Below are 12,161 nucleotides of genomic sequence, written 5' to 3'. Positions count from 1 at the left end.
TTAGGTTCCTTTTCTCGTTCTCCTTTATTCGGTAGTACGTAGCAAGCTATTTATTGCTTACTTAGTAGGGTTGTAGGTTAGGTGTACCTGAGTCGTAGGTGGTAGTACTAAAGGAAAAAGGTATTTTAGGCGGGTGTTTCTTCTTGCTCTGTCTGCATTTTCTCTTCCCATTCTTTTTCTCTTCAAACGTCCTTCGTCCTCTCTTGGAGTACTCCTCGGTTCCTAGTACTTGATAGTTATTTGGTTCCCCATACATCTTCACTCTGTTCCATACATACAAGTGAGGCACTTTACCATCCACCATCCACCACTATAGTCAGCACCAACAACCAAACTATAGAATATACAGACAATAGTAAAGAAAGAGAAGAGGTAAGCCAATTATTCCTTCTTTCTTTTTTCTTACTTCTGCCCTTGCACAACACACCATCATCATCACCACTCAATCAGAAACGGACATAGTCCTCGGCTAAGAGGAGGGATTGAGATTTGAGGACCCTCATGAGAGAATAAACTGGATCCATTCATCCACCCACCCATCCATCCAGTCATCTACTACTTTTTTGATTTTACCTCGGCGGATTTCGGAGCAAAGCATGATATCTTTACTCCGGAGGATCTATATCGGCATACATCCCATCCATTCATCACATATGATATTTTCTTTTCTTTTCTTCTTTACTTCTTCCCACTCGGTTATATATATATGTTCTACATATGCACATGCAGGACACAGATCATTGACATGATTTTACTATAGGGACATAACATACTACCATCACTACTTATAAACTCTGTTCCTGATCACCATAATATACTACTACCTCCATTCTACATACACAACCAACAACTTCACCACTTTTCATCTCTCTACATCAAAGATTGAAAGTGGAAACAAACAAAATGGCCCCCTCTCGCTGTCCAACACCACCCTCCACATCCACATCCACCTCAACAACAACAACTACAACTACTTCTAGGAGACCTCATCTCTCCCTCCCTCTCTCCCAAGATACCATCTCCCGCGCCATCCTCTCCGCCACAACACACATCCCCAAGGCAATCTCCATCGACACTACCACACCTCCCACCTCTCCATCCTACCACACAGAAGGGAAATTACCCTTGGAATGGGAATTCCCTCTGCCGCCACCGCCGCCTCCGTCGCCTGTGGAGATGAGGAGGTTTTGGGCTTGAAGCTTTCATTCCCCCCCTTCTTCTTTCCATGATACTACTACTATAGTATGATGGATGAAGCTAGGTTAAGGAGCTTACTGGATGGATACGTTGGGGTTGATTGATTTATTTCTACTACTACTTTCATTGACATTTGATTTGATATTCATGGAATGGGGTTTAGCGTTGGTTGATTTGTTGGTATTGGTTTGGATAATTGCATCGTCTCATGGATGGATGGTCGGATGGATGGGAATTTGGGGTGTTTGGTGATGTGATTGATTGATTACTTGGTTGTTTTTTTTGTTCGTTTTATTTGAAAGTGTTCGGGTTTGATTTAGCTGTCTATTTGTTGCTATTTGAAGCTACTGGGAATAGATGTGTATACTATCATCATTACTCGTCCTATTGATCAGGTCCTACAGCAGTCATTGGTGTCTCGTTCATCATGATCACATTCATCCTCATAGTACAGAGTATATAGTACAGTATAGAATACCCACATACTGCATCAAATCGACGCTATCACATGCAGGGATTTCTCATAGTAGAATGGGAATCAGGATTCATCATCAAATCAAGGATGTACCTTGCAGCTCCCTGAGGAAAAGAATCCGCTGACGCCATCACGCCGCAAACCGGTTCGTACGACGCGCATCAACTGCCCTATTCAGTTCGGTGGAAAGTTTGCCGCGGATGATGATCCTGACTTAATTCTCCCATCAGTGTTGGGTCAAGCAAGCTTCTCCCGGCCCGAGTTTAAGGTCTTGTTCTGCGGTGGGACGAACGCATGTGTCGTTGAGCCTGACCTCGGTCGATCTCGGTCGGAGCATCGGATGTTACTATGTTCCAAGCTAAGACACGTGACGTTTCTGGCTTCAGTTACCTGACTTTTGTGAACTATCCTATCCGGTCCGAAGGTCTGGTCTGGTCCGGGTCTGGATCATCGTAGATCAATCATGTTCAGAAGTACTATGATTGATCTGTTTTTTTTTTTCAGTCAGTATTCAGCGTGGTTTCGTATCGCGGAAGTGTAATTCCACTGATAGGAAACTTTCCCTCTCATGTAGCTAAGCTTAGCTTAACCCATTCAAGTGTAGCCGAACCAAGCCTATGGATTAAGATTGAGATACGAAGTAGAGGGTTCTTATTGTCCCAGCTCATCATCATTCTCATCCATCTCTTCCTCTTCATCTTGTCCGCCCAACCGCGAATAAAGTCCCTCCAGCTCCGCCATGGCGTTCGCATCCCCGGATAACGCCAGCTCGTTTAACCGTTGAATCTGTGCCAGCTGTTCATCGGTACGAGCCCAACCACGTAGCCGATCCTCCAGATTCGTCATGCGTTTGGTGCTGAATGTTGTCCGCACGGCGTCGGTCTCGCCTTTGCTGCGTTTGAGGCTGGCAAGGCGGTCTAAAAATCGTGCTTGATTGGTTTGCGGGGCGTTTTTGCGGATTACACCACCGCCCTGGGTGGTGGTGCTGTCGCTGGGCTGTTCTGCGGCGGCGGCAGAATCCGCTGCGTAGACGTTGGAGGATGAGCTGGATATGAGATTCGCTTTGCGACCGAGTATTTTCACGCTGTTGGCTGCGAGGAGGTCGTAGTTTGGGGTGTGGCGGAGCGGGATGACGGGACTACTGCTACTACTAGTAAAGGAGGAGGGGTCTGCATCGTGCGGTGGTGAGGAGGATGAGTCCTCAGGGCGTGCGATGAGTAGCTCGGTGCCGATTTGGTCGGCCCAGGTGCCGCTGAAGATTTGGTTCTGGTAGGAGATGATGGGGTTAGGGGTGTGAAGGCCTAGGATTTGGACACGGTCGGCGATGGAGGGGTTGTTGGGGTCCGCTTCGGTGCTGGAGAGAGCAGCGTCGGGTTGGTCATCGTGATGGTTCTGATTCTGATTCTGGGAAGGTGTGGATGGACTGGAGGTGGGGAGGGAGGAGGGATCTTGTGGTTGTCGGCGACGAGGGGGCCGGATGGGACCGTGGAGGGAGGTGAGGTCGAGAGTCAGATAGACAGTCTAGTGATGGTGAGATGGGGACTTGTCAGCATCACAACCAAGGCAGCATGGGAGCTAGACTGCCAAGGTGAGAACGAACTTCTGTTTCGGTGGGATGATATTCGTATTCATATTCGGAATCATCATCATCTTCGGGGTGGACCAGGCTGGAATCGGCCAGCATAGCTGGATCCAGCATTAAGGGAGGGGGGAGGGCCATGGATGCAGCTGGCGACAACCGTGAGCAAGCAGCTAAAGTGATATGATGATGGTAGAATTATCAAGTTGGGAGGACTGATTGGATTGATTGGCAGGGCGGCAACTAATTCGCGGCGGCGCCCGACGATCCAGACTTGGCGGTGAATCACTCCACTGCAAGCTGTTGCAGCCAGTCATCAGCCTGGATTCTTCCCATAACTTCTCGTGATTGATTGATTGTTAATAGCTAGCTAGCTACTTAGTATGATAGAATGCAGCAGAAGAGGCAGTAGAGGCAGAAGAAGACCCTGCTGACTATCGTGTTTGTCATCTCATCAGGCATCCATGAGAGGCTGAGCTGACAGACTGAACCCTTAGACTTTACGACCCTGAGGATCCATCAATTCCCGTAATCCAATTCATCCCAGTTCCAGTCCCTCCTTTCTTCTCTTTTCTCCATCAGCTCCAGTTTTCACCTCCAGCTCCAGTTTGACTAACGGGGTTATTCCTCATCTTGTCTTAGCCAGAGTGCTCTGCTGCATCCACCGCAGCTGCGAGTCCCTGCTGGATGATCGACCGGATGACTTCATCCTCCCCTTCTTGCATCATCATCACCAATTCTCCTTGTCATTCCAATCCGGTTGCAGTTGTGAACTCGATCATTCCATCTAGATAGTACACAGTACACAGTACACAGTACACACAAGACAGTAAAAATACTAATTCAGTTTTTCGTCAATTACTCAATATTCCGACCTGAATTGATCCATCCATGATCAGTGAGTCCACCTGATTCATTCATTCAGTCAATGGCCCCTCTTTTCTTCCGTGTGTTCCGTTCTTCTTTCCCCTCTCCCTATCATGCCCACTCACTCTCTCACCGTATTGCTGTTCTCCCTTTCTCCCTCTCTTTTTCACTATGACGATCCGGCAACCGGCGGAAGCCAAATCCAAGCTGCATCCGTCGTCTTCCCATTCGAACTCGTGCCTCATCATCCATTATCTAATCCGCTTCCGTGCGAGCCGATCTATTGCTGCTGCTTCCAGCAAATTCCTGTGCTGGACTCGGCCACTCCAATGCCCGAATTTCCCTGTTCTTCCCTTTCCCCCCTCACCCCCCCTTCAGCCCTAAGCATCCACTATCACTTCCCGCGGCCTTGTTGTTTGTCTGCCCTACCAATCGTCCCATCATGACCAATTACTCATGGCCCTCATGGCCAATCACTGCCCAATTCTGTCCCCTTCTGTACCATCATTTTGACCTTCCGAGACCCGTTCCTGCTGTTCTCGACCCTTACCGGCTGACTGACAATGTCATCGCGCCTGCCCGCTTCTGCTTCTTATAGTGTCTCCTCCGCTTCCTTTACCTCCGGGCTCAAATGCCCGGCTCGGTCGCTTTTCTCCCTCCCTGCTGCTGCTGTCGCTGCTTCTACTGTCGCAGTCGCTCTGTCATCCCTCCCCCCTCGGCTCGGATGCCTCTCGTCCTCTTGCAATTTCCCCCGAGGATTCCTCCGTGACCGATCTGGCCGACAGCCTGGTCGCTGCAGCTCCTCCCACCTCTGCTGACCCGATTGGGAATCTGGTCACACTACTCCCGTCCACCACTTCTACTCCCGGTGATCAGTCCGGGTTAGTGGTGCTCCCCTCGTCGCGCTCTAGTTCCTCCGATCTTGAAGCTTCCCCCGGCTTCGTGCAGCAGATGATTCGCTCTACCAGGGTTGCCATTGTCACCCTCGCCTCATTGATTGCCTATGTCTTGATCAACAGCGCCGCGCGCGCCGTAAACCCGTCGGCCTTCATCTGGTATGCTGAGGATCATGACGAGCAGAGCTGGATTGCCTCCTCGCCGTCCTGGTTGGATCGCAAGGCCTGTCGGTGGCTCGGCATGTGCGGGACCGCCCACTTCCGCCTAGTGCGGGCCCGCTACGGCCAGCGCGAGCCCACTCTGGGACCCTGGTCGCCCGATGACGAGGCCCACTACGCCGCCTGGCGCGATGCGCAATTCAACGACTCCCAGCAGCCCGCTTGGGATGAAGCCGAACGCTCGCGTCGGCAAATTCCCGAGTATGTCTTTCAGTATGCGCCGTTGGTTTACCTGTCCTCGCATGAGCAGTTTTGGCCGGGCGACATTGCCGAGCATCTTTACCACGTCACCCCGATGCTGAACTACACCCCCATTCATTCGGATGAGGAGCATCCTACCTTGCAGGACCTCGATCAGCTGAATGAGTGGCAGGAAGGTGAGTTCGTGTACTTGACTAGCAACGACAATGTAGAGGATCGCCCGCCATGGATCGAGGGCGAGAAGAATATTCCCGACGATCCCGATGACGATCTTGAGCTGTCATGGCCTGACTGGGACGGCCGGATAGACGGACCTATTCCCGGGGACACGCCAGAAGAACGCTCCCAGTGGTATGACACAGGCCGTCTCTCATCATTGAAGGGAGAGGATGACAGTTGGTCTCCAGAAGATCTGGGGTATCTCCGCCCGGAAGACCTCGCTGACGAGGATGTCCGAACCGAGTTGCGCAAAAGGTTCGGCGGCGAGCCCATTCATGTCGAAAAGACTGGCGGGCGCAGTAACGCTCCGGCAATTCTGCTGGTGATGGACAAAGGCCACGGCGTCGTAGATGCGTTCTGGTTTTATTTCTACAGCTTCAATCTGGGCAACGTAGTGCTGAACGTGCGGTTCGGGAACCACGTGGGTGACTGGGAGCACTGTCTGGTGCGATTTCACGACGGCAAGCCCAAGGCGCTTTTCTTCAGCGCGCACTCGGCAGGAGAAGCGTACAGTTACGAAGCCGTCGAAAAGATCGGCCAGCGGGTAAGTAGAGATATAAATTGCTCCCCTCCCGCACGTCCAGGGGTTTCCCGACGCTAACCATGGATCCCTGTCAGCCCGTGATTTACTCCGCCATGGGCACCCATGCCATGTATGCCACCCCAGGCATCCATGCCTACATCCTGCCCTGGGGTTTGTTGCACGATCAGACCGACCGTGGGCCCCTGTGGGACCCTCTTCTGAATGCCCACGCCTATACGTACGATTATGATAGCGATAACCTTCGAGCATCCACTGCCACGCCAAGTGCCCCTATCGAGTGGTTCTACTTCAACGGCCATTGGGGCGACAAGTTCTATCCGCTAGGTGATCAGCGTCAGTATCGATTCGCAGGTCAATATCATTATGTCAACGGCCCAGTGGGACCGCGGTTCAAGCATCTCAACCGCCACAAGGTCTGTCAGCAGCGGGACGAGGAAGTCTGCGTCATCAAGAATTACATCGGGGAAGAAAAGCGGGCTAAACGCTGGGCGGGTACTCGACCTGAACATGAGAAAGAACATGACTAGACGGGATCGCCCTTGGCCTTTTGGCAGACCCCAGCCGTGGCACAATCCCATGTCAGGTTGCTGGCATTCTTGCATTCCCTGCTGGTTGGAACCTATTCCTACTATATCCCTACCTTTTCCCGGATTTCCCCTCGTATTCATAACGTATTCTTTGCGTGCATTTGTTTATTCCGGTGTTATCTCATGTGGATATACCCTGGCGTTTTCCTTTATCCTTACATCTTGGTCGACTGCATAGACCACTGGCGCATGTTGGGGCTAGTTTCCCCCTCAAACCCACGATGGACGAGTTACACGACCCTACCTTATATCCTTACGCTACTATACATATCATGACAGTTTTGGACACGGACCAGGAGCCGTATGATGGCGTTCTGGTAGTTTGCATTTGATTTGGATGATTTACGGTCTGATACGAGGAGTCTAGCGATACGAATAGATGATTGGTTATAACCTCCGCTCTACATGGTCAATTCCTTCCACAATGAACAAGTATCTCTACTCTTGAATGACTATCTATATACACTCTATCTCTAGTCTATATGCGCGTTGACTCTAGATGGTAACCGTTTCTCCCGGAGACAATCCTCAAGACACAAATATCCAACTATTGAGGCACCCTCTCCGAAACCTCCCTCCAAAAATCACACCTCGCCCCTCTCCCTCCCTCCCAAGCAGACGAATTGACCAACCGGAAATGATTCACTACGCCCTCTCCCTCCCGAATCCAGTACGACAAATTCGACGTCACCACATCATGAACCAAATAACCCCCCGTGGTGTTCAAATCCAACATAACCGGAAATTCAGGCGAATAACTCGGCCAATCAAGCATCCTCGTCCCATTCTTACCACAACCATCCCTACGACCACAACCCACAACAGGAACCGAGGCATTCGCTTTCCCAGCCGTGGCATCTTCCATCGAAATCACTGGACTATCAGCTATGATAAACTGGCCCCACATCTTCTGGAAGGCGGTTCTGAATCCTTGATTGGGCCAGGTAGCGTCCGCGCTGAAGTACGCGGAGAGGTCGGCGCCGTGGTACGCGGGTGTTACAGAGTATTGATATTTCCATGCTTGACGAGGGGGTTGGGGATCGGAGCAGGAAAGGGTGTCGTCTTCTTGGCTGAATGCGTCGGCGAGCCATTGCGCGGGACAGGCAAAGGTGGTTTCGGCGAAGATGTTGAATACCGTTTGTTGCAGGCCGGTTGCCATTTCGGATTGGTTGATGGCTGTTGGACCGCTGGTGCCGAGGGTGTCGTAGCGGGGGCTGTTGTCGGTGGGTTGGCTGTTGAAGGTTTGGTAGACTTCGTTGAGGAGGGCGATGTCGGAGGAGGTGAAGAGGGGGAAGGTGGTTGAAATGTAGGAGTTGAAGGCTGCGCGGGTGACGACGTTGGGGTTGCTTAGGGGGACGCCGTCGTTGGCGTTGTTCTGTGGTAGACTGTTAGTGGGTGTTGTGTGAGTGAGGGGGATGGAGGGTGCATACGCCGATGAGAATGCGTTTGCCGCTCACTTTGCCTTGAGCGAGCTGCACAGAGGGCCTTTCTTGGATTAGCTCGCCGTCGATGACTGGGAGGAAAGCCCAGGTGCCGAATAGTCCGGACGTGGAGACAGTGGCGCTGGCATTCTGTAGGAGGGTGCTGGGAGCTGCTACCAGGCAGTCAAAGGTGGTTGCGTAGTTCTTGATGGCGGTGGAGTTCGATCCGCAGCCGGCCAATTCAGCAAAGTCGTTGTAGTACTGCTCTGGCACCTTGTCGTGGTAGTTGAAGATTGGGGGTGAGTAGGCGCTTGCGGCAATGATCTATGCGAAGACTGTCAGTCAATGTCGAGGTTAAAATGGGAGAGACGCACGTTGTTGAAGAGGTTGAACTCCTGGCCCCCGTATGCCAGCGCATGCAGCATGACTGCCCCGGCGCCTGAGGACTCGCCGCCAATGGTCACACGTTTAGGATCACCGCCAAATTTGGCAATGTGCTCCTGTACCCATTCGATGGCAAAGCGTTGGTCGAGAAGACCGGCGTTCGTGACACCGTGCTCCTTGACCTCCTCGGAGGAAAGGAAACCAAAGGCTCCCAGACGGTACTGGATTTCCACGGTGATGAACCTGTTGTTGTTCGTATTCATCATCGGGCTGGGATCATAGGTCGCACCAAAGAGCCCATAGCCACCACCGTCTGTCGATCGATCGTTACAGTTAGCTAAGATACAGGGTGCTACATAGTTGTTTGAAGACTTACGGATCCATAACAGGACGGGTAGGTCCGTCGCGTTCGGGGGAGCATAGACATTCAGGTACAGACAGTCTTCATCGCCAGGCCCGGAGTTGAAGCCGTAGATGTATGGTGTCTTAGCCGCCCCGGATTGAGGACAGACAGGGGGCTGGTCCACGGCTAGTGTGATCTGGCTGTTGTTCTGCAATGGAGGTGCCGGCGCCTGCCAACGCCGTTTACCTACCGGGGAAGCCGCATACCGGATACTGGATGATAGATCAGGCCATGTCCACAACAGTGACCATCTTTCTGTTGGTCAATGGGGCGTGTTTCAGACATACCTCTTCCACACATTCAAGTCATAAGTGGAACTATAAGAACCCTGATAGGTCGCGTATCCCAGATCAACGATGGGATGCTGGCTGGCGGAGGAGAGCGCCGCGCTGGCCGCGAGCAGCAAACAGTATCCGGGCTTCATCTTCACCAGAAACCGTCAGAGCAAAGAGTCGTTTCACCGAATCAGGTTCCCTGCAGAACGACAGTCAAATTTCGGAAAAGAGGCAGGGATGGGCAGTCCTACTAACGGCAATTAAGCGGCAGGGCGTCCGAGCCCAGATCCAGCTCAGGGGCAAGCTTTTTAGCGCATGTTGCAGAGCTGCGAGGTACTAGGTCAGCACTTAATACTAGTTGGGATAGCATGGAGCGGTGGGATGCAGGCGAGCAGCAGAGCGGATTCCTGGTGGATCGCAATCAATTTGGGCGGCCGCCATTCGATCACGGGGGAGGCACGTGTGGCCGGTCCGATGCTTCGTTCTGCACCGGCCATCGATCTTAGTCTCCAACTAACTCGCCGGTTCTTCCTACTGGGCACCGTCTGCTAGCTAGCTAGCTAGTTCGTTATCTCACTGCCTGAAGGATGAGTCGCTCAATCTCCGAGACTCCGATACTTAGCGTGGGGCCAAAACCGCAGTCAGAGCGCCCCGTCTATCCTTCGTGCTCCCTTGGCTGCAGCCATCTCGCACAAACTGGGCTGACTGCCGACGGAATGGCTTGGTCAGGCTGTCAGCATGAAGAATCGAAGACAGAGGGCGAGGGGTCTGCCAGACCCACCGTAAGCAGGCCAGCACCTCCTACAAAACACAATGGGGAGGACCTGCAGAATTCTGCTGCTGATGCGGCTGCTGCTGCTGCTGGACTACAGTCCGACGGTTAGATGCTGTAGCCATCCAAGATGAGCTCTGCAGGGGCAAACTATTCAGCGGCATATCTGGCACAGTCGCGTGTGACCGAGGTGGCTGTGGCATATTCGGTCCCGATCCCCGTTGAGATCCTGACTACAGTATGGCGACTCTGGATCAAACTGCGGCCATCCTCGGAGCATGGCTTGACCTTTGACGACTACGTGATGATCTGGGCTACGGTGAGCAATCTAGCAGATAACTGTGTTCAAGGGCACGTCCTGACTCGAATGTCTCCATATAGATCATTGGTGTTGGCGTCTGCGTCAGTGGATTGGTTTACGGTGCGCTTAACCGGCCCGTCCCGTTGACATCTCTGGACCGTGTAATTAACCACTATCCACCTCGACAGGCCCTCCCTATGGTTTTGGACGACATGTCGCCGCCTTGCCAGACAAGGAAGTCGAAACATTCATGATGGTACGAAGGAGTCAACCAAGTCAAGTCGACACTCACCTTCAGATGGCTGACGGATTCGGACCCGACGGTAGGGCGACTACATCTTCAGTCACTTCTACGATGTTGCCATCGCCAGCACCAAGCTCTCCGTGCTGGCACTATATTATCGCATTTTCATCACACCGAAATTCCGCCTGATCGTCATCCTAACCGTGGTATGGGTGATCCTATGGCTCATGACCATGGAAATTGTCCTAGGACTGGAGTGCCGGCCGATCGCAAAGTTCTGGAACTCGAGCGTTGAAGGGACATGCTTCAACCTCGTTGCCTTCAGCTACTTCACCAACATTGCGAACCTCGTCACCGATATCTGGATCTTCCTCCTCCCTTTACCCGTCATTTTGCGTCTTCAGATCACTAAGAACAAGAAGATCGGCCTCAGCCTGCTCTTCTCCGTCGGGTTGGCGTACGTACTTAGCCACTACCTTATAGTACCTAGCACCCCTAAGTAGCTAACATACATTCAGTACCTGCGCCATCAGCGCAGCACGACTAACCGTTGTCGTCACCCAAGGCTCAGCCGACTACACCTGTAAGCTCAATCCCCCTCCCCTCTGCATCCACCCCGACCAACCCACTGACTTCAACACAGGGGCCGGCGTCCCCCTGGGCATTCTCTCCGCCTGGGAACCCCTCGGCGGCATTCTCTGCGCCAACATTCCCATAATCTATAAATCCCTGGCTGCCGTTTTTCGCAGCATAAAGGGCACACTCTGCACCCACAGCTCTCGCAGCGCACACGCCTCCTCTACCCAGCGCCAAACAAAGTCCAGCGCCCACCATCATCACAATACCTGGCTTCAGCTGAATAATGGTAGCGGGGCCGGGAATAGCTATCGCTCTGAGATCTTGGCTTTGAAAAGCATGGACGATGACGATGATGATACGGAGATGCAGCCTGTGCCGGGGATGAATATGATTATGGTTGAGAGGCAGTTTGAGCAGGAAGTGATTGATCGGCATCATGACCCTCATCATAGTCATCATGATGGGAGAGAGGGGGATGAGGAGCCCTTGCGGGGGAAATAGTGATATAGTTGAATTTTTAAATACATGCAAGCACTGATATTGCCTAACAACTTCTTTATTCTCGGTCTTGTAGAGCCTAAATATATCTGAAGAGGCCATGCCTGTTACAACCCAGTTTACTCTAATCCTACTACTAGTAAGCCCCTTTATTTTTCCTGTCTACTTGTATATCTATCACGAAAGGGGGAGTGATAGCACAATTGAAGCTAGGGCTCTACCTTAATCTACCACCCAGTACGTATTCAATATATTTTGATAGATATAAGTACTACTCAGCGAAATTACAACAAAGAGGCAACTAGTACGATAGACATACACAAGATCCAGAGATTAGCAAATAGATCAGGCACCGCAGCTAGCTAGTACCTAGAGAAAAAAAAAAAAAAACGAAAAAGAAAAACCAAGCAGGAATTGCCAAAACGGAAAGATGAAGGAAATACGAGGCGGAGGCAGAATGAACGCTGAAGCAAAGCTAGGTATACTGGTATAATAATGGA

The 12,161-nt window shown here is 51.8% G+C and overlaps 4 protein-coding genes across 4 annotated transcripts; 2 read left to right on the top strand and 2 right to left on the bottom strand.

The window, feature by feature from the left end:
- Positions 1–2,083: 2,083 nt before the first annotated feature.
- On the bottom strand, positions 2,084–3,392 carry BO88DRAFT_444028 (TFIIIC subunit 6 family protein; the record flags this gene model as incomplete). The annotated part of the gene is made up of 2 exons (XM_025710067.1): positions 2,084–3,193; positions 3,273–3,392. The coding sequence occupies 2 exons, from the start codon at positions 3,390–3,392 to the stop codon at positions 2,324–2,326; spliced, it is 990 nt and encodes a 329-aa protein (XP_025562591.1). The 3' UTR covers positions 2,084–2,323.
- A 290-nt stretch (positions 3,393–3,682) lies between these two features.
- Positions 3,683–7,203, top strand: BO88DRAFT_366125 (uncharacterized protein). Its single transcript, XM_025704025.1, has 3 exons — positions 3,683–4,149; positions 4,717–6,197; positions 6,272–7,203. Exons 1-3 carry the CDS (start codon positions 4,143–4,145, stop codon positions 6,722–6,724), a joined length of 1,941 nt encoding a protein of 646 aa, XP_025562590.1. The 5' UTR covers positions 3,683–4,142; the 3' UTR covers positions 6,725–7,203.
- Positions 7,204–7,331: 128 nt separating this feature from the next.
- BO88DRAFT_366122 (putative carboxylesterase) lies at positions 7,332–9,625 on the bottom strand (the record flags this gene model as incomplete). The annotated part of the gene is made up of 5 exons (XM_025704024.1): positions 9,280–9,625; positions 8,966–9,204; positions 8,580–8,902; positions 8,215–8,529; positions 7,332–8,159 (listed from the first exon to the last, which is right to left on the bottom strand). The coding sequence occupies exons 1-5, from the start codon at positions 9,414–9,416 to the stop codon at positions 7,332–7,334; spliced, it is 1,842 nt and encodes a 613-aa protein (XP_025562589.1). The 5' UTR covers positions 9,417–9,625.
- A 166-nt stretch (positions 9,626–9,791) lies between these two features.
- On the top strand, positions 9,792–11,695 carry BO88DRAFT_488180 (putative integral membrane protein PTH11-like). Its single transcript, XM_025712601.1, has 6 exons — positions 9,792–10,358; positions 10,421–10,460; positions 10,529–10,596; positions 10,668–11,041; positions 11,103–11,167; positions 11,228–11,695. The coding sequence occupies exons 1-6, from the start codon at positions 10,170–10,172 to the stop codon at positions 11,662–11,664; spliced, it is 1,173 nt and encodes a 390-aa protein (XP_025562588.1). The 5' UTR covers positions 9,792–10,169; the 3' UTR covers positions 11,665–11,695.
- The last annotated feature ends 466 nt before the right edge of the window (positions 11,696–12,161 follow it).

The sequence above is a fragment of the Aspergillus vadensis genome (genome assembly GCF_003184925.1).
Source record: "Aspergillus vadensis CBS 113365 unplaced genomic scaffold BO88scaffold_12, whole genome shotgun sequence".
Lineage (NCBI taxonomy): Eukaryota > Fungi > Ascomycota > Eurotiomycetes > Eurotiales > Aspergillaceae > Aspergillus > Aspergillus vadensis.
The sequence above is the reverse complement of the archived record's forward strand: the minus strand, read 5'-3'. Positions and strand labels throughout refer to the sequence as shown.

Excerpts from the sequence above, each read along its gene's own strand:
- BO88DRAFT_488180 (XM_025712601.1), top strand. The coding sequence starts at position 10,170 with ATGAGCTCTGCAGGGGCAAACTATTCAGCGGCATATCTGGCACAGTCG. Across the intron at positions 10,597-10,667 it reads AAGTCGAAACATTCATGATG|GGCGACTACATCTTCAGTCA; the intron begins GTACGAAGGAGT and ends ACCCGACGGTAG. Across the intron at positions 11,042-11,102 it reads CTCTTCTCCGTCGGGTTGGC|TACCTGCGCCATCAGCGCAG; the intron begins GTACGTACTTAG and ends ACATACATTCAG.
- BO88DRAFT_366125 (XM_025704025.1), top strand. Across the intron at positions 6,198-6,271 it reads TCGAAAAGATCGGCCAGCGG|CCCGTGATTTACTCCGCCAT; the intron begins GTAAGTAGAGAT and ends GATCCCTGTCAG.